Below are 18,774 nucleotides of genomic sequence, written 5' to 3'. Positions count from 1 at the left end.
ATTCCGTTTTCACCGGAAGGGAGGAGTTGAACGGTACAACTCGTGTGTCATTACCGTGGCGACGGATCGATACTTCGGTAGACGCGGTGCTGCGTGGCAATTCGTCGTTGCCACGCTTTGGAGCGAAGAAACCGGGTCCGGATGGAGATAGGAGCGGAACGAATAAGTAGCTGCTGGTTGGTAGTTGGTAGTTGTTGCTGTAGGCTTGGTACAAGAGTTTATTAGGGTTTATTTACAAGGGAACAGCTTGCACAGCGATATTTTATGCATCTTCACAACACAAGCATCAACGATATAACGCTCTATGCTAACGCTAATCGCCGATACCGGCGACAATGAATCGTCGCTTAAGCTATTTTGCGTGGAAAAGACGCAGAGCGCGTTCTCTTCGGACACGAACGCGCAACGTTCCGCTCTGCGTTTCTCCACGTCGAGTACGGAGTTGGAACATAAATAACGATAACGATAACGATAAGTCGTGATACGAAATATACAACTTATGTTACACGAACGAAGTCGATATTACCTAGGTCTCGTGAATTCGTACGTATATATGTATAGCTATATACAGTAAAGGTCGTCATACGATTGATCGCTTAAGAATGCACGTACGTGCGGCCAGGGGATCCAACAACGACCGTACCGTATATACAGTGCTTCGTCTTCGTCTTCGTTTTCGTCTACGTCTTCGTCTTCTTCTTCTTCCTCTTCTTTTTCTTCCGCTTCTTCCCGTTACGTTGCTCCGATCGAAAACGCGAATTCTGCGACGACGTGGTTGTTGCCAGTGACGATTCCCGGTGAGGATCAGACACACGGAAAGAACGACGAGAAGCGTGGCAGCGGGTCTCGTGCGGGGAGAAGTCGAGTGGTCCCGAGGTCGTGGAAGAGTGCGCGCGCGCGCGCGATACGGCGGCGCCGAGGGGAGGACGTCGACTACGACGGCGACATATCCTGGGCGTCTCTTCCGAGACTGTCTGTCGGAGAAGGTGTCGCTCTTCGCGAGGGCGAGGGAGAGAGCGATGGCCCGACCGGGGTGGAGGATTTGGGGGCGGTGGCCACGTGGTACGGAGAGAAACGATGGTGCGCCAGAGCCAAGGCCGATGGGTAGAGAGGCCGAGGTGCCGCTGGCCCCGTGCTCGGACTCTGCGTGCTGGACCCTGCCAACTGCTGCTGTTGTTGTTGTTGCTGCTGCTGTTGCTGGTGATGCGCGGCCGCGAACAGCGTCGGCCCGATCGACGAAGCCCACCACAGATGGCCGAGCTGTTGCTGCTGTTGTTGCTGCTGGTGTTGCTGCTGCTGTTGCTGCTGATGGCTGGTGCCGGCGGACGAGGCGCCGGGGTAGACGAGAGCCGCGGGCCCGACCAGCTGAGCGTACGGGCTGACCGCGACCGCCGCCGCGGCCCGAAGCAGCATCTGCGACCGCGCCGCCCACAGCGCCTTCTCCTCCAGGCTGAGGTTACCCACCGCTCCGGCCTGAAGTTGATCCATCTCGAACGGAAGCCGATGGGGAAACCTCAGCGATTGCTGCTCGGCCAGCATCGACTCCATCGTCTCCCTGAAAGGGAAGCTGCTCGATTACGCGCGTATTCGCTCTCGCGGCGATTAGAGTTCGTCGCGCAGCGTCCGTAAAAACGTTCCTAAGATTTACCTCTCGAAATCGGTCAGACGAGACGAGTCCCGAAACCCCTTAGCGAACGGATTGCTGTCGATCTTGAGCTTCGTGATCTGAAACAGAAAAGTCAATCTTGGTCGTCGATTTTCGTCAGTCGCCGTCCATTTCCCCATCTCGTTACCTACGACGACTTTTCTCCAGTCGGAAGTTACGTCATCGTCGGCCGCCAACGACGCGTATCGGAAAACGGTCGACCGTTTCGAAACGGTTCGTTCCATCGATCGAGAATCAACGGCTCGTAAAATTAGAAGAAGCCGGGAAAAACGACGCGGCATTGCATTCCAGATAGTAAAAGGGACAGAACCGGGGAACGAAGGATCACGGTGATAGCGAGAACGAGGCGCGGTCATTCGAGTTCGCGATCTTTCGAAATTCGCTGGAGAAAGTTGGCAGCTAGAAATCTACCCCAACTGGTCTTCGCGAGGGCAGCGTTCGGCCGTTTCGCGTTACCGCCGCCATTCGGCCACCCACGATGCGGACGGAGCAGGTGGCATCGGTCAAAGTCGAATTAGCTCGGGGTGACGAGATTCTTCCCGTCTCACGCTTCCGTAAACCCTCGACGGACGAAAGATTCCTCTCCCCCGCACTTCTGTCGTATCCAAATACCGAAACTATCGGACCCATTCAAAAAAGGAAAACGGTATGATTTCGCGGTGCGGTCGACTTGCTTTCTCGCTTTCGACGAAAAAAACCGTCCTTCGACTCGTCCTCGTTCGTTTCTCTCCGAAAATCTCCCGGAAGGGAAGGTCGAGATGGAAAGGTTGGAAGACAGAGAGAGAGAGAGAGCGAGGGAGAGGCGGGATGTAAGAGAGAGAGCAAACATCCGCGCGTGTTTGTGAGCGAGAGAGGGAGAGAGAGAGAGATAGAGAGGGAAAGAGAGAGCGAGGGAGAGAGAGGGTCGGAAGCTAGAGTCGGTGTCGAGTGGGTGGTCCAATTACCCTACGGTTTCGCGCTCAGGAGCAGCACGTGCAGCCTGGTAATAAGACTCTTTCGTTCAAAGCCGAGGCTAAGCCGCGCTAAGCCCGGAGCTGCCTCGGTTTTAGTTACGATTCCGCTGACATCATTAGCCAAACATCTGGCCCACCTCCGCCGTCAGCGTCGTCCTCGTCGTCTAGCTACTTACTTGGATCGCGCGCGTCGTTCCGCTTCGGTCTCCGCGCGGCGTCGTTCTCTGTCGGCTGTGTTCGTTTTACGATCAGCCGGGCAGCTATAGTTCACTCGCCTCGCGACCATACGCCTATCTTTGAAATCGACCAGCGCGGCCGCTACTTTGCGCGAACCGTTCGCTTTGATATCGTGCAGCTCCTTTTGCCGGATTCGAACCGGTGACGGACTGGACTCGCCGCCACGCGTCTATCGCGTCGGCGGTCTCGCGACGAGCACCGATTAATTTAGCAACTCGACGCGCACGCGGCTACGCCTTCTCCTTTCAGGCAAATCGAGAGGCGCGCGCCGCGCGGCCACCGCTTTTCGCCTGCGTCCGTCTATCGACACCGACACCGACACCGAACGCCAGTTTCCAAGGAATGCGAGGCCACGACGATCTCGCTCTTTACCCGGATGAAAAACGAAATTCGCTGGTCGATCGTACGCGCGGCTATCCCGGCAAACGATGATCAAGTTATACGATTTCACTGACACGATCCGACCAAACGGTTGGACCACTTCCCAGACCGATTTACAGCGTCCACGGTGAACGCGCGGCGAGTGCTACGCCATGATATATTTCCTCGCTCTCTCGATGCCAAACCATCGTCGGAACGTATAAATCGTAGCAGCCAGCGGTGCACCCTCCTGCCAGATATTTTACTCTATATCGGCCGGGATAGCGGGAATCGCGAAAAAAATACAGGAGATTTTTGTCGTCGCCGGTATCGGTCGATGCGCGAGCGAAGGTCGTTGCCCTCTGGTTTCGTCGGATCGCCGTGCGATTCTGCAGGACCGACTCGCGAATTCGCCGCTGCCAACGACAGGCCGACGCGATCGACGATGCACGGAACAAAGTCCACGGCGATCCGTCACGCGATACTCGCGAGCGTAAACCTCGTACTCGGCTGGGCTAAAGAAGGAAAGAAAGGGGCGCGGTTTTCAGGACACGAAGTACATAATTTTCAACGAAAGCTGAACAAAGGCGCGGTTCGATCGTAGTCGGTAGCACGAGGACCGATCGAACAACGTTTGTTCATCGAACGACAGGTAGCCAATTACGTCCAGCTGCGAAGCGCCGATGAAAATTGAGAGAGAATTTGCGAACGCGGTGAGCGGGCTTGCGTTTCTCTCTGTTGGGACCGATCGGTTCTTCGCACTCGGGGGAGTTTCGACCGTTTCCATTCACGAACCGCTAGTCGCGAAAGAAAGCGATTCGACCTGCTAACGCCAGCATCGATCGATCGTCCAACCATATGAATTTTTTCGCGTTTCGACCGAAGAGAAAGAGAAAGAGAGAGAGAGGAGAAAGAGAGACGTAGAGGAGTATTCCCTCGCTACATGGTCCGATTCTGCTTCGGTCGCTCCCTCCACAGAAGCTCCGCAAAATGAAGCCGTAGGTAATTGAAAGGGATGCTTTCGCACCCGGTCCGCTACTAATAATAGATTTAATAGAGACGCGCTCATCGAAGAAGGGGTCCCGCGCTCGCTCGGCTTGGAAGCTCGGCGCGCACCACGGCCGCTATTTAGTGCCGGTTGCGCGCTGTCATGCTCCCTAAACTTACTCTTTCTTTCGCTCTCTCTCTTTTTCTCTTTCTTTCTGTTCCTGGCGTTCTCTGTCTTCTTCACGGAGCGGCGTCTCGTGGAGAATTCGCGTTGTCGCGAACAAACTTCGCGAACGAAGCGAAATGTTCGTGGTTTGGCGTTCGACGCGCGCACGACGAAATCGAAGCGTGGCCGTGTGTGTCCCGGTGGCCGTAAGTAAGTACACGCGTGTGTGCCAACCGACCAGCCGCCAACGCGTACAGCCGCCGTGTGTGGTTTCCAGAGGGGCCTCCTCCTCTTCCTCTCTGCCGCCTCTGTCTCATTTGAACGCGATTATTTATGTTTTCTTTCGTTCGTGCATGCCGACGCCGACGCCTGCAGCCACTAAAACCATCGACTGCTTCTTCTTCTTCTTCTTCCTCTTCTTCCTCTTCTTCCTCTTCTTCCTCTTCTTCCTCTTCTTCCTCCTCCTCCTTCTTCTCTTTCTTTTCTTTCATCTCCTCTTCATCTCCTTCGCTGTTTCCTCCTCGTCTCCACCTTCTTCTGCTTCTGCTTTTGCACCCGCTCTACCTTGTTCCGCGACGCGCTCGGCCCCGTCTTCTTTTTACGTTAGCGCGTCCTTACTTCTCGCTTCGTTCCCTTTCCTCCTTCGTTCCGTTTCTCTCCGCTTCTTCGCTTTTTTCACGGTTTTTCTCGGAATTCACGAAACGTGAAACGACTTAGCAGGCAGTTGCCCCTCGTTTCAGCGTCGAGCAGCTAATTAGCCAAAGTATAGAGGCACAAGGTATAAAAAGATAGCGACGCGCGATTTATTACCACGAGAATTTTCCACTGCGATGATCGCGATCACGATTACTCCGCAATTATTACGAGGCACAGCGTTGAAACTGCGTTTATCTTAAAACACCTTCCGGCGATACGTCGTCGTTTTTCTCGATTATCTTTACAAACTCCGAAATCGTTAAACGAAACACGACGAATACGTTTAACTCGCGTCTCTCTTCGAGTCCTATTCTCCGCTAGAGTTTCTTACGCTCCCAACGAACGTTATCTCTCGGGCCAACGTCGTTATCTTCGTCCTAACATCGAACGAAATCGGAGAACCGCAACCGATTCGAGCCGATAATTCGAATGGTGGCCGAGCAGAGAAACCGCCGAATAGTGCGTGGAACGTGGCAGCCTGCCCGTAGCTATACGGTAGTAAGTATTTACATACTTATGTATCTACGCATCTATTCCAGAAGCGTAAACGTCGACTTTGGATAACGACGGCCCGTCCACGACGACCACCACGAGCGGGACGATTAGGAGCGGAACAGAACATGGGTCGCGGAGAGCGGGGCGGCCGAGTCCCGAGCGAAAGAGAAGAGGCAGCGAACGAGAGAAGGCGAGGAGACATCAGCTGGCGATAAGGAGCCGGCAGAACGGATGGAGAGGAATACCAACGGCGAGCGTGGCCAGAGGGAAGAAGAACGGCAGTTAGGTTATGAATTATGACGCGTGCGAGCGAGAAAGACGAATCGAGTCGGTGTTAGAGGTCGTTACGAGAAAGAGTCGGCTTGGAAAGACAAGAGGAAGACAAAAACCGTCCGCAACGATACGTAGTTCGTACACGGGAAGTGGCTGGCAGGGAAAAAAAAGTTGGTCCCTGCTAAACGAGCCTACCCCTCGACGATGACGAGCACGAGAAGAGCAACGGAGCCAGCGAACAAGACGAAAGACAACACCGAGAGCACGATAACGACGACCGACCGACCGACCGATGGGAGAGCCGCGAACCGCGACGAATCAATTTCGAGACAGCGCGGCGCGACGGCCGGCTAAACGAGCCAATGTCTCTACGCCACGGAAATCCTCTTGTCCTCGCTCCACCGCTTCGCTTTTTTTCTCGTGACACGCGATCGGAAGTATCGAGCGACGATCGCCACCGCGAATCTCCGCCTTCGCTTCTGCCTTCGTCGTTGCGGCTGAGGCGGTGAAGAGCGCGGTCGAACACGGTGATAACGAGCAGAAGCGAGGACAAAGGACGCCGGAGATAGGAAAAAGAGAGTTACGAAGAAGAGCGTGCGAGGCCGAGGAGAACAGTGGGAACGGACGTTGGAAATTGGACGTAGGAGGGGGAAGGGGACGGAAGGAAAGGAAAGGAAAGGAAAGGAAAGGAAAGGGAAGGAGAGCCGGGTCGAGGTAATTGCCGGGGCATCTCTTCGCACCTCATCATCGTCATCAACGGCTCCGACGTTCTCGTGGTTGTCGCGGACGACGAGGGTGGGTCGTCCAACGCGGACCACCCGTTAGCGCTTTGAAGCCGCTCGATTGCCTCGCTTTCCTCCTTCTCTCTCTTCGTCGGAACGACCGCAGCTCTCGCGGATCTTGTACTTTTCTCCTTTATTAGAGGCAAACTACGCGAAGATGCTCGAATCTAAGGAATCGCAGAACGTACGGTCTGCGACATTGCTCCGTCTTTCGTCTGGCGCGTTGTTCGAAAGCCGCTTCAGCAACTACGACGACGATAACGACAACGACGATTCTGGTTAATTTGGAAGGAACAAAAACAAGCGGAGGATTCCGATCGCGTTGTTCGAAGAGAAATGGAAGAGGAGAGAATGGACGTCGCGCGTCTCTCGTGGCTCGAAAATCGGATCTCGCGTCGTGCCGCGGGCATCGCGACGCCCGTGGAATGCGAACGACCGCGAGTCAGACCACACACCAGGCGGTCGCTGCTAAACGACTATCGTAAAATACGATTGCGCTGTCGCCCTTCTCGCGCTCCGAACCAAGGAATCCGTAGTTGGACGCGCGCAAGAAGAATCGTCGCGAGGTTAAATGTACGACCGGTCTCCGGCTAAGTCGTCGCGTTCCAACGCGAGCGTCCGCTAACAATTCAAAGCGGAAAACCACCGCCTGGAGTCACTGGAACGTCCCGCGCTCACCGTTAATTTAAATGTCGCGCAGGCAAGTCGAAAATTCGCGATGGCGACCGAATCCGCTGACTGCGAGAAGAAAATGTGGCAGCCCGGGGGTAGGACAATTTGTACGTTTCAATCGGTAGAGAGGAAACGATTATCCGAAGCGAAGGGCCGAGCGACGAGCAGGCGAGAGAGGAAGAGAGCGAGCGAGAGAGAGAGAGAGAGAGAGAGAGAGAGAGAGCACCGTTCCCGAGGGCACGTGGAAGACGCGCGATGCGTCACGGCGCGGCAGGGCAGATCTCGACCGACGCGTCGAGGATCGCGTGAGAAAAAAGCGAAAAGGGCCAAGGAGAGAAAGCAAGGATAAAAGAGGGAAAAAAGGAGGAGAAAAGGAACTGGGGAAGGAAGGTGGAACGAATAAAAGCGTGTAACGGTAGCGAGAAACAAAGCGAGACTTACGAGTTGATTCTGATAGGCGGTGACAGCGGTGAATATCGCCTCTGGGAATATGAAGGTCTTGTGAGGTTCCTTTTCGAGGTCTGTTATCGGCTTGGAGGTACCCGACTCCGGTCGCTTCACCAGGTGAATCCTCGGTTGATATTTGTGCATCGAGTTCAACACCAGCTGGAAATCGTTACGAGTCGGTCAGAAGATTCGCAGCGCGTGGTATCTTTATCGACGCGTTTGAAAATAAACGATCGTACCGCGTTTAAATCGAACGAGAGTCTGTTACCACTACCATCGCGTAATCTTCGCGAACGTTGCGTCTCACCCCCCTCGACTGGCATCGATTCGACCGTATTCGGTGCACCGATTCGTCGCGTTTCTCGACTTCGGCCCGGTCCGTCCCGTTCTTCGTCCCTCGACCTTCTTCGATTCGTCTATCGCCTCGGGAAACGATAGATGGACGATACGAGAGGATCTCGACGGGAGAAAAAGCGTATGAATTAGGAGCACTTTGCTGGTCTCGAACGTTCCCCGCTTACCATTCAAAAGAATCACTTTGCCTTCGTCCGGCACCGTGTAACATCCTGAATACAAAATGAGTACCGTGAAGAACCGTAGCCACGATCGGGGTTCCTATTTACGTCAGTCATCCGATGAATTAAGGAGTCCGCTGCTGGCTGCCGCTGCCGCTGTCGTTGTCGGAGAGAAATCGAATACCAGGCCACGATACTGCCACGAACCCACCGACCGAAGCGACGCGTTGGATGCGTTCTCGTTCTCCCGCGAATCGGACGAAACGAACCGAAACGAATCGAAACAAATCGAAACGAGTCGCAAACGAAAACAAATACTGATCGATCGAACTACGAGCTCGGTGTTTGCCGCAAAGCTACTCACGTGGCCGTGCCTATCCATGTCGTTGTTGGTAAGCTTCACTTTTTCGAACGAGACGACTTGCTTTCGAAGCTGCTCGCCCGTAAAAGGTGAGTCCGGGTGCACGTAGAGACGAGCGGGCGCCGGAGGATCGGCCTTCCCAGCTACCAGCCAAGAGCTCCTGTGATACGCGTATCGATACCTCTTGTTATCCACAGGAACGATGTCCATCAGAACCGCGTATCGACTATCCGCCTTCAATCCGTTGAACGACACTCTGCACGTTGGAAACATTCTCCTGCGAAATAAACGATAGCTGAGCAAGAGACAGAGAGAGAGAGAGAGAGAGAGAGAGAGAGAGAGAGAGGATTATCGGTGGTCGAAAACCGTCCACGCCGATTTCAGGGTTAACGCGCCAACACCGAAGCGGACACCGAGGTGGTGGCAGGTTCGCTGGGTACCAGAAGAACCAGCAGGCAGAGGGGGCGGAGGGTCAGAATCGAGGGGGCAGAGGATGAAGCCTGGCGTGAATGTTTTGCCTCGGAGGCCAAACATTAATACCGTGTCGGGCCCCCCGCTGCTCGACCACTAAAACGCGGGGACACCCGCCGATCTTATCTACGTCTTCTCCTCGGTCCTTGTCGACTCGGTATGCATTCATCCCGCCAGCGCCACGAGCGTGAGTAATGCTTTTATTTATCAACCCGTCCTTTGTTAATGAATTGAACTCGCCTCGCGAGAGAAGCTAGCCTCTTCGATTCCACCTTCTGCCTACCCCCTGTACACGACCTCCTCACCCACGATCGAACCTCTAACCCCCGACTTCCTCTCATCCCGGGACGTCGCTTTTCCTTCCCAGACCCGCTCCCACGCCCTCCACCCTGTTTCTCGCGTCGATCGAAACCACGGCGACGATTCTTTCGTCGACGGGTCGCCGTCGTCGTTAAAACTTCTCGAAAAGCTTGGCAAATTTCCTCCTTCGGAAACGTTCACGCCCACTTGGCGAACGCAACACCCGAGCTGCTGCTTGGAAACGCCGGTGCCGCGCTTCGAAGACAGGGGTCTAAGGACACGGTCGCGCGAGAAGGGAGAATTTTCTGGCCGAGAGGAACGAAGGGGAAGGTCTCTCGAGTTTTGTCCTTTAAGTCTCTGCAAATAACGGGATACGAGGGAGAGAGGGTAAAGACCGGGATACGACGTAGGAGGCGGAGGCGGAGGCGGAGGCGGAAGCGGTGGCAAAGGCGGAGGAGGCAAAGGCGGAGGCAGAGGCGGAGGCAGAGACAGAGACGGAGACAGAGACAGAGGAGCGGTGGCGAAGGCGGTGGAGGGTGGCGTGGTAGAAAGTCGACCGGGTGAGGGACGATAAGTTGACGCGGGTGGAGGGTGCGACGAGCAACATCGCGGCGCAGATCTAATTACCAACGCGCGAGTAAACGCGCAGTAGGGTAGTGGAACCCCTTTGGGAGTCAGCGAACAACGAGAAGGAGCGGGAGCAGCAACAGCAGCAGCACGGATGTTGCCGTCGTGGCGGGCAATTAGGCGCGCGTCCGCCGCGTCGCGTCGCTCTCGTCCTTTCTCCGGTATTCGCCTCCCTTCCCATCGTCCTCTTCTTCTCGTCGTCTCTCGATAACGTCGTCTCGACGTTTGCCGACTGTTCGATCGCGTTCTTCGTCCAATTTTACTCGCCCGCCAGTTCGTCACGTACCGTAGATCGGCGATAATCGTAATCGAGGGAGACCGTTTAATCAAGTCCGCTTACACGCTGCGCGCCCGACATCGTCTTTACGCGAATATTTGAATTGCTTTTCCGTTCGCCCTCTCCAGAGACGCAAATCGGGGGGAACCTTACCTGCCAGTTTTCGTGATGATCATCTCGGTGCCTAGTTCGTTGAATTTATCCCATAAGTCTTTCGTCTCGAGGTGACACACCACGTGCCTAAGCTCTTCGCAGTTGGACCGTTCCTGAAGGAGAGGATTCACGGGTGAAGCTGCTTTGCCGCTGGTGCTTCCGGCGTCATCCGTCTCTGGATCGTCTTCCGCGACGATCGCCTCCTGAATCGGTGGAGCGCCGCGGACCACTCCAGAAACGCTCGGTTCCCTTTCTGAAAAGCACGCGAGGGATAATGAAGTTGTAGGTTTAATGTTTGCCACGGGTCGAAAGAGAGGATGAAATTACCGCGACAACCGGAAAGGGAAAACCGATCGAATCGTTTATCGATGAAAGAAACGCATGTATCGAGATACCGCGCACGGGTCGAGCTAATAAAAAGGCGTTAGCCACGACGACGGATAATTGATTAATCGGTTGCATCGTGGCTATCGGCAACAGGCATATAGAAACCTCGACTCGGATGCGGATAATCTCGCGCCTCTCCCCTCCGTGTACATCGAAAGGTTCCCAGCTGCAGCGTGGGTCACGAACAACCACGAACACGTTTTGCGGCTAAAGCAGGCACCGCGAAAGAAAATTGCCGTTATCCCAAGTAGTAATTCGTAGCTAATGTCTTGTGACGCGATGCGACGAGGTGGGGTAAGGCGCGGAGTGATGCGAACCGCCACGAGGCATCCACCGTCTGTTGTTGCGAGAACCGTGTTCCGCGACACAATGACACTCATTCTCTCGATAATTAGTAGTCGTCTCGATCGTCGGTTTCGCAGTTGCGTAAACGCAATCACGCGACCCACTCGATCGGTCGACCGAATTCTCGAGCCGCGCGTCGCAACCAACCAACGTATCGACGAACCAGCCGACCATCTGTACCGCGAATAACCCGAAAGCGACAGCAGATCGCAATCTACCGCGCGCGCGTTCCTATAATTAATCGATAGTTTGCGATTTTCAAGGATCGTTCGTTCCGTGTTTTGCACGACGCCGATAGGCTCTAGACCGGCGTAATCGAACGCGCGCGGTTCGTTCTCCCACTTTTTCTCTCTTCGTCTCTTCGTCTCCCTCGGCATTCGTTAGAGCGTCTTCCCGGCCGAGACAATAACGACGCCGCGGTAGCGGCTGCTAAAGGATAATTATCCACTTACGACGGAGGTTACTTTAGTTTAACGTTATTATCCCGACCAATGCCGACCAAGTGGCAGCGGTTCGTGAAATTACAATCTTTCCGGCCAAGGTAAAACGGCGACGAACGCTCTTGTTTGCCCTCGCGCACAGATACCTCTCTCTCGCATCGGTTTTCAATTTGTCTCTTGCCGATTGCAATTTCGGAAATTGGATAGCGTGCCATCGCCTAAAACGGCGCGCGTAAACGCGTTCGATCCCGAGGGGTCGTTCGATCGCAAACTGCTCGTTACGGCCAAGCTGCAGGACGTCCGAAATTCGTTAGGTCGCGGCCGGGCGATGAAATTCTCGCGCGAGTTTTTTCAACGATAGCCGCCATCGAACGCGACTCTTCCGCCATTTCCTCCGTCTTTGGAACAACCGTGCAGAGTTAGGGACGCTCGCTCGTCCAAGAGCTTTCGAGAGGCAAGAAACGCGCGGTAAAATAGAAGAAACCCCCCGCGGACGAGGGTTCGCGAGATCCGTTCCGAGCGATCCGTGATGGAACGAGAGAAACGCGTTCGCGAGTTCCACTCGCAGTGTTTCATTCGTTCGGCCGTTTTTTCCAATCGATCGAGCGACGACCGAACGCAAATCAAATCGGGTTTCACCGACTAACAAACAATTCCTCTCGATCGGCCGAACGATTAACTTCCGACACTCGATAAATTCGAGTTATCGCGAATAAATTAACAATAAACACTATCCGCTCTGCCAACTATTTTCGCAGCAGATTTTCTACGTCGATAACTTTACAACCGTGTATTTCACTTAACGCGGCACGCTTAAAAATTACTTTCGCTCGTTAAACTGATTCTCCTCGCTCTCAAGGGAGAGAAAAACCAATCGTTGCGTCTCTTGCCCCTCTCTCTCTCTCTCTCCCTCTCAGTCTATTTTCTTTTTACCCTCTCTCCCGTTTATGCTTGCACGGTTTTTGCAAATCAACGAGTTTCTTTATCGTAGCATCGCGAAGGAACGAGCGACCGAGCTTGACGCGACAAAAATCAGCGACACTTCCGGCGTGGCAGGGATCGGGAGGGTCACGGGAGTCGCAGGGAAAGCCGGTGATTTTCCACCGTGGTCGCGACACCGACGTTCCGACATTCCCAGGCTAAAGTCGGAGCGGCACTCGAGTTGCACGCAGGGCAAAAAGACGCGACACGAGGGCACGAGGGCAGCGACGGTGGCGGAAGTGGCGTAGGCGGTAGCGAAGGTGTCGTCGCGCGAAACGCGAATAACTGTTTAAACGGGAATTTTCGCGAGGCCGTAGCGGCTAATTGGCCGGTCAGAGAAGGTTGGCGCGATGTGTGGTCTGTCATCCGCGTATTTTTATTCGACACGGCGAACGGCGGTGTTAAACGACTGACGAAACGGATGACGAGTCGCCAGAACGGTTCGTGGCTGCGCGTCTGCCGACTGAGCACGAGTTTCGTTCGAGTTTACGAGCGACCTCGTCAAGTGAGTTACGGTTGCGAGTGCACGGCGCACCAGTGCCGCCGGATCAAAGACGCAAAGGAGGACAGATTGAAACGCGTCCCACTGCTAATGTCCTCCCACGAGATCTACGAGAACTTCAGCTCTTCCCGCCTTCTTCTTCGTTCGCGCGTCACGCGCTTCTCGTCTCGCTTTCCACCACGTCGTTTCAGGCTCGGTCCAGACGTTCTACCGTACGACACCGTTGCGGTGGCGTTGGTAGAACAGAGAAACCAGGTATTTGTTTCAAAGTCGTCTATTTCGCGAGAGAAGGATACGTACACGCGTATCTCCTTGTCCTTTCGACTCGTTGCCGCTGCAGCGATTTGCCGCAAACCGCTGGCTCGCATCGAGCCTTAAACTTGCCTCGCGACTCGCGACCCAGACACTTCTCTTTCCATATTTCTACGTTACGCCACGATTTTCTTCGCGGATCGCCGATTTCGTATTCCGCCGGCTATTTTTAATCGATCGCACCGCTCGACTCGATCAAGGTGCGGAGTCTCGAAATCGATCGCGCTGTCTTTCTTTGTCCTTCGTTACGAAAGCTCTCGCGATCAACGTGACGCGATTGCCTAACAAACAAGCAAGTTCGCGTATCGACAACGATAATCGACGGGTTTTCTCTCTTATCGGTCGTTCGGTTGCCGCGAATCCACGAAATCTACAAATTGCTCTCTGATCTTCTCGATTATCAAAAACGCAATAGGAGATATCATCGAAAAGCGAGCTATCGCGACAGCGTTCGATTCTCGACGTTTCTTCAAAAACTCGCGTATCTCGGTTTTCTCGAGTGTAGCCAGCCTGTTACGCGCTATCTGATCGAGAGAGAGAGAGAGAGAGAGAGAGAGAAAAGAAGAGAGAAAGAGAGAGAGAGAGACTCAGGGCAATCGATCAATCTGTCGACAGGTAATTAAAAGAAGCATTTTGTTTGTTCGCGAAACATAAATTAATCCGGTTGTAACGAAGTACGTGCTCTTTGGATCATGTCCGACGGAATTCCCACGCGACCTTCTATCCTTCGAAACTCTCGTTTCTATCGCAACGCGAAGCAATTTCGTCACCCGGCAGACAAGTTTTCTCCTCGTATTTTGCAAACAACGTGGTTCACACACGCGGACTCGTCTCGAGACAGCGCCAGCGGAACACCGAAACGATTCGGCAAGATCGACACTGCGTCACCGACAGCCTGTCAGTTAACGTGGTCGCTAAACAACTCGAATCAACGACGCGACGTTGATCGAAACGAAAATCACCGTAATTTCTGCGTGCTTTCTAGCTTTGCCTCTGACTACAACTACGCACAACTATCAAAAGGTTTTAGTCGAGCAACGACGTGCGATGCAATATTCCGGCTGAACGAACCGTATCGCCTCGTTTCGCCGACCGTATCGTCCGTTCGTTTCGAACGGACCGCACGTTTGCGAACCGATCGTCGATAGATTACAGGGTAGATCGACACGCAGAGACACGGTATACATCTTGAATCGTTAACGTGTGCTATAAAATGCGGCGCGAGCATTCCCCCGGTATCGTCTCCAACACCGTATTCGTTGTAAATTATCGTAATTGACATCTTCTGCGTTTGTCCGACTAAAAATCATCCGCGTAGCGGTGAAACGCGATAATCGTTCTCCCTTATCGATATCGCTTATCACTTATCATCTATCGTAGCAAGAAATCTCGCTTGTCGCAAACTTGGGACACAAAGAGCTCCGACTCTTGGAAAGATGAAAGAAAAAGAAAAAAAAAAAAGAACACGGGAAAATAGAGTGCGATATCGTAACTACCGGCGCAACGGAAGCCCTGGCGATTGCTCGAACGGTAAAACGATTCAAGTGGGCGTCCACCAAATTGCAGATGGTTCGACGCGTATAAAACGTCTATCGGCCGCGTGATTTTCGCTCCGAGGTTCGACGTTTACGCGTCACAGACGACGAGTCGTCTGGACTCCATCTGGAAATCGATCGTTGACTTTCGTTGTCCGATGCGTTTGGTCGTGAAGCGATAACAAAATCCGGACGATCGTCACGGGTCGAGGCTGGCGTTCGCCGAGCGAGGGCTACGGGGGTCCAAGTAAGCGTTCAAGCAGACATGCAAGCTCGTTGCTCGAGCGAGTCACCGATTACTTTTTTACGGATGACGTTCGCATCGAGTCGTGTACGTCGGCGACAACGGTGTATCGTTCGGCGCTCGATAAGTGTCGTTCGTCTCGTTACTTTGCAAAACGAAACGCTTTCAAACGGTTGAACGAAATTCGTACGCGAACGGCCATGCAGGAACACGCTACCTCGGAAACGCGAGTCTCCGAGAGGCATAATTCGTCGCCGGTTAACGAGTCACGAGGTTCCCGAGTTTTGGATTAGCGATTTATTCGAACTAGGTGGCTGGCGAACATGAAAGGAGAAGGAGGGGAAGGAGGAGGAGGAAGAGGAGGAGAGTATTCGCGCGTGTCCAACACACGTGCACGCACACGAGAGTTTGGTCGATTCATCGCACCGTTTACCCAAGTTTATTTGGGAACGACGGTCCGTTTCCGTGGGTGAATTGCACCGTGGCCAACCGTAAATTTCGACCGCGTAGAATCTTCGTGGGCGATTATTCGCCGCGGGCGTCCAAGATACGCGATGATGAAACCAAACACCGTCGAGTCTCGTTCGGACGTCTGGCTGAGCAAAGCAGCCACGATCGTTTCCAGAATTCCGATGAGACACCTCACCTGGCTGCGCGAAACGGCCGTTTCTCGCCTGGCGAATTAACGCGCGCCCGGGCACAAACCCGGCTACATGCCGGTTCATTCACAATCTTCGCCGCTAAATAATTCATTAACCACGCACCAGCGCTCCGTCGTTCTCTAATTTTCTTCTTTTTTTCTTATCTCCCCGCTTTCCCTCCTTCCTTCCCTCTTACTTTGCCACTCTCTGCCTCTCTGCCACGACAGGTAACCTTTCAAAAATAACGCCCTTCGCGATTAAGACAAACGCTACTCGTCTCGACGGCGATCGTAATCGTAGTCGTGGTCACCAACGTGGTCGTCGTTCTAGCTCGAGTTCGTCGCAGGTTGCTCGAAGAAACCGGCAACAACCAACCGGCCACGAATAACCGATAACCGATAGCCGATAACCAACGATCGATAGGATCGTTCTTTCGTCGGTCGCCTTTTTTGCTCGCCGAGAAAAACGACGGAGAACCGTGGTTTCATTATTAACGTACATACGTACATGGAACGCGAAGAAAAACGATTTCATTGGCCGAACCAAAGCATAGAAAAAACTGCGGTGAGTGGCTCGACCCGATAACGAGACAGCTACGATCGGATTTCTACGTCGAGAATGAGGAAGGAAAGAGCTCACCGTGTTGATGCAATTTCCCTCCGCCGACGGCCTGTTGCTGCAACTGCCGATTATGATGAGGTTGTTGCAGCTGAGGCTGAGTTTGTTGCTGAACCGATTGCTGTTGCTGCTGCTGCTGCTGCAATGGCGAGGTCTGCGATTGCTGTTGCGTCTGTTGCTGCTGCTGTTGTTGCTGCTGCTGCTGCTGCCTAGAATCTCGGGCCATGATGGCCGCGATGCTAAAGTCGGTGGCGCATTGGCGATTCGAGTTGCAGTTGTTGTTGAGATTGTTCAAGAGGCTGCTGTTCGGCGAAGGGCTGGAACTCTCGTCGCCGTCGTCGCGCGTGCAGCCGGGTGACAAACCGGTGGAAACCGCGGAGGCGGCGGCACCCTCGGTCTGCATTTTTCTTCCAAGAAACAGATGTCGAGATTCCTCGTCGTCCTCCTCGCTGCCGGCACCGCAGCCGCCTCCTCCTCCTCCGCCTCCGCCTCCACCGCCGCAGCCGCCACCGCCACTGCCACCGCCACCTCCACCACCGAACGAAGACAGCGTCAATCCGTTTCTCTTCCTGCCGCTGAGACCTCGCGACTCCAGCAACATCACCTCACGCTCTGCGTCTCGAACCTCGCTCGTCTGTCAACTATTATCGAGAGAAGATCGGTCTTTGGTTCGCTCCGGAAACAGTCGTTACCTGCCCGCCGATCCACCCAACAGAAATTTTCCACATTCTCCCGGGCAGTGATGCGACGATCGCGTCGCCTCGCCTGCGTCCCAGCGATCGAACGTTCGAATCTTTCGATCGAGCGCCAACAATCGACGATCGTTTTTGACGGGGAGAAACCGCGCCTCGCGAGGGTCGTCGACTCGCGCGACTCGGTGCTCGCGGACCGGGGTTAAGTCGATCGTCGAAGTGCGCGACGAGGCGCGCGCATCGCCACGGTCACCAGGATGCGTCGAGTCTCCGGGTGTGAAAAACGGCGGGCAAACTGTTCCGACACACTTTTCGCGGAACGACAACAACAACAACGACGACGACGACGACCACGACAACGACGACGACGACAGCGACGATAACGACGACGACCACGACACTGGCCCCAACAGGCGACGAAGAGAGAGGTCGAGGGCGATTTTAGTTTGGATTTCGATTCGAGTAGAACGTGTCGCACGATATCGACGACTTGTATCGAGTCTCGGAGCGTGGAGAACGCGGTCGAGTCGAGCGGAGAGCGCGGACAGAACGAGAAACGAGAGAGCGACCGGTTGCCCGACAGACTGACCCGCGCCACCGGCGGCCGGCTTCTCGTTTCGGCCCCCACCCCCGGCGCTTCGCGGCTCGCTCGAGCTCGATCGTCCGCGACGCGCGCGGCGAGACACGGGGTAGCGGGAGAGAACGCGCGCCACTCGACTCTCTCAGGGTGTGAGACGACGATGGGGCGGCCTGTTCAACAGGGAGAAAAGGCGACCCTAGCTCGGTAGGCGGTTCCCTCGAGCGAAGCTCCGCCCGAGCGATCAGCACCCGGCTCCGCCCGTAGTCTCTCTCCTCCTAGGAATTCGCCGAGAGGTTTGCGACCACCTTATTAACGCTTCCGTCCTTCTTCTTCGTGTCGAGGTGGACGCGCGCGCGCGCGATCGCCAACCGGCAGCCAGCTGTCTTTCCACGCGCGTACACCCGCGAACCGCGTTTTCTCTTCTTCTCGCGCGCTCTCTCCGCTCCTCCGCTTCCCCTTTCGACGCTTTCCCTTCCTTTCCCTTGGTTCCCGCGTCGTTGAAACGTTACCGATCGCGTTACCAGCCTCCTCGTGGCGGCGATCGTCACGAGTATAGTATCACGCCGGTGATGCCAACGGTGATCGTAATGGTCCTCTGGTAGAGTCGTTTGTAGCGGTGATAGTAGGATCCTATGTAGCTACGACGATGGAGGCAGCAGCGACGTCGGTGGCGGTGGCTGCGATGGTGGTGGTGGTAGTAGTGGTGGTGGTGATGATGGTGGTGATGGTGATGGTGGTGGTGGTGGTGGTGGTGGCGGCGGTGGTGGTGGTGGTGGGTGGCGGATCCGGCGGCGGCGGTGGCGGCGGTGGCGGCGACAGCGACAGAGATGGTGGTGGTCGTCGCGAACCGTACCTACGTGCCTCCCTCCTCTTTTGCGGTTCTTCGTTGTTCCTCTTACCTCGACCGATCGTTCCTCCTCGTTCAGCAGCCGAGCCGTTTCGTTCGATCGTCCTCTTTTCTCCCGTCCAGGTTGGTACTTTCGGCACGGTCGGCCTCCCGTTTCTCCTCGAGCTCCGAATGCCCTCTCGCGCGAGCTCCGTGCGGACGAGTAAGCGAGG

General features: G+C 54.8%; 1 protein-coding gene across 2 annotated transcripts; it reads right to left on the bottom strand.

Annotated features, from left to right (window-relative positions):
• Positions 1-209: 209 nt before the first annotated feature.
• LOC126872237 (T-box protein H15-like) lies at positions 210-17,747 on the bottom strand. Of its 2 annotated transcripts, none has more exons than XM_050631926.1 (6): positions 16,465-17,747; positions 10,439-10,691; positions 8,614-8,887; positions 7,729-7,893; positions 1,649-1,725; positions 210-1,567 (listed from the first exon to the last, which is right to left on the bottom strand). In XM_050631926.1, the coding sequence occupies exons 1-6, from the start codon at positions 17,042-17,044 to the stop codon at positions 934-936; spliced, it is 1,983 nt and encodes a 660-aa protein (XP_050487883.1). In that variant the 5' UTR covers positions 17,045-17,747; the 3' UTR covers positions 210-933. The 2 variants fall into 2 exon arrangements, with proteins under 2 accessions (XP_050487883.1, XP_050487885.1); XM_050631928.1 differs by having other exon boundaries at positions 210-1,555; positions 16,465-17,743.
• Positions 17,748-18,774: the final 1,027 nt, after the last annotated feature.

This window comes from Bombus huntii, chromosome 12 (genome assembly GCF_024542735.1).
Source record: "Bombus huntii isolate Logan2020A chromosome 12, iyBomHunt1.1, whole genome shotgun sequence".
NCBI classification, from domain to species: Eukaryota; Metazoa; Arthropoda; class Insecta; order Hymenoptera; family Apidae; genus Bombus; species Bombus huntii.
The sequence above is the reverse complement of the archived record's forward strand: the minus strand, read 5'-3'. Positions and strand labels throughout refer to the sequence as shown.

What these genes read in the sequence shown, in the direction of transcription:
- LOC126872237 (XM_050631926.1), bottom strand. Translation starts at nt 17,044, where the DNA reads ATGTTGCTGGAGTCGCGAGGTCTCAGCGGCAGGAAGAGAAACGGATTG. An exon ending in ATCATCACGAAAACTGGCAG is followed by an intron (nt 8,888 to 10,438) that starts GTAAGGTTCCCC and finishes TTTATTTCGCAG; the next exon opens with GAGAATGTTTCCAACGTGCA. An exon ending in ACATGGATAGGCACGGCCAC is followed by an intron (nt 7,894 to 8,613) that starts GTGAGTAGCTTT and finishes AACGATTTCCAG; the next exon opens with CTGGTGTTGAACTCGATGCA.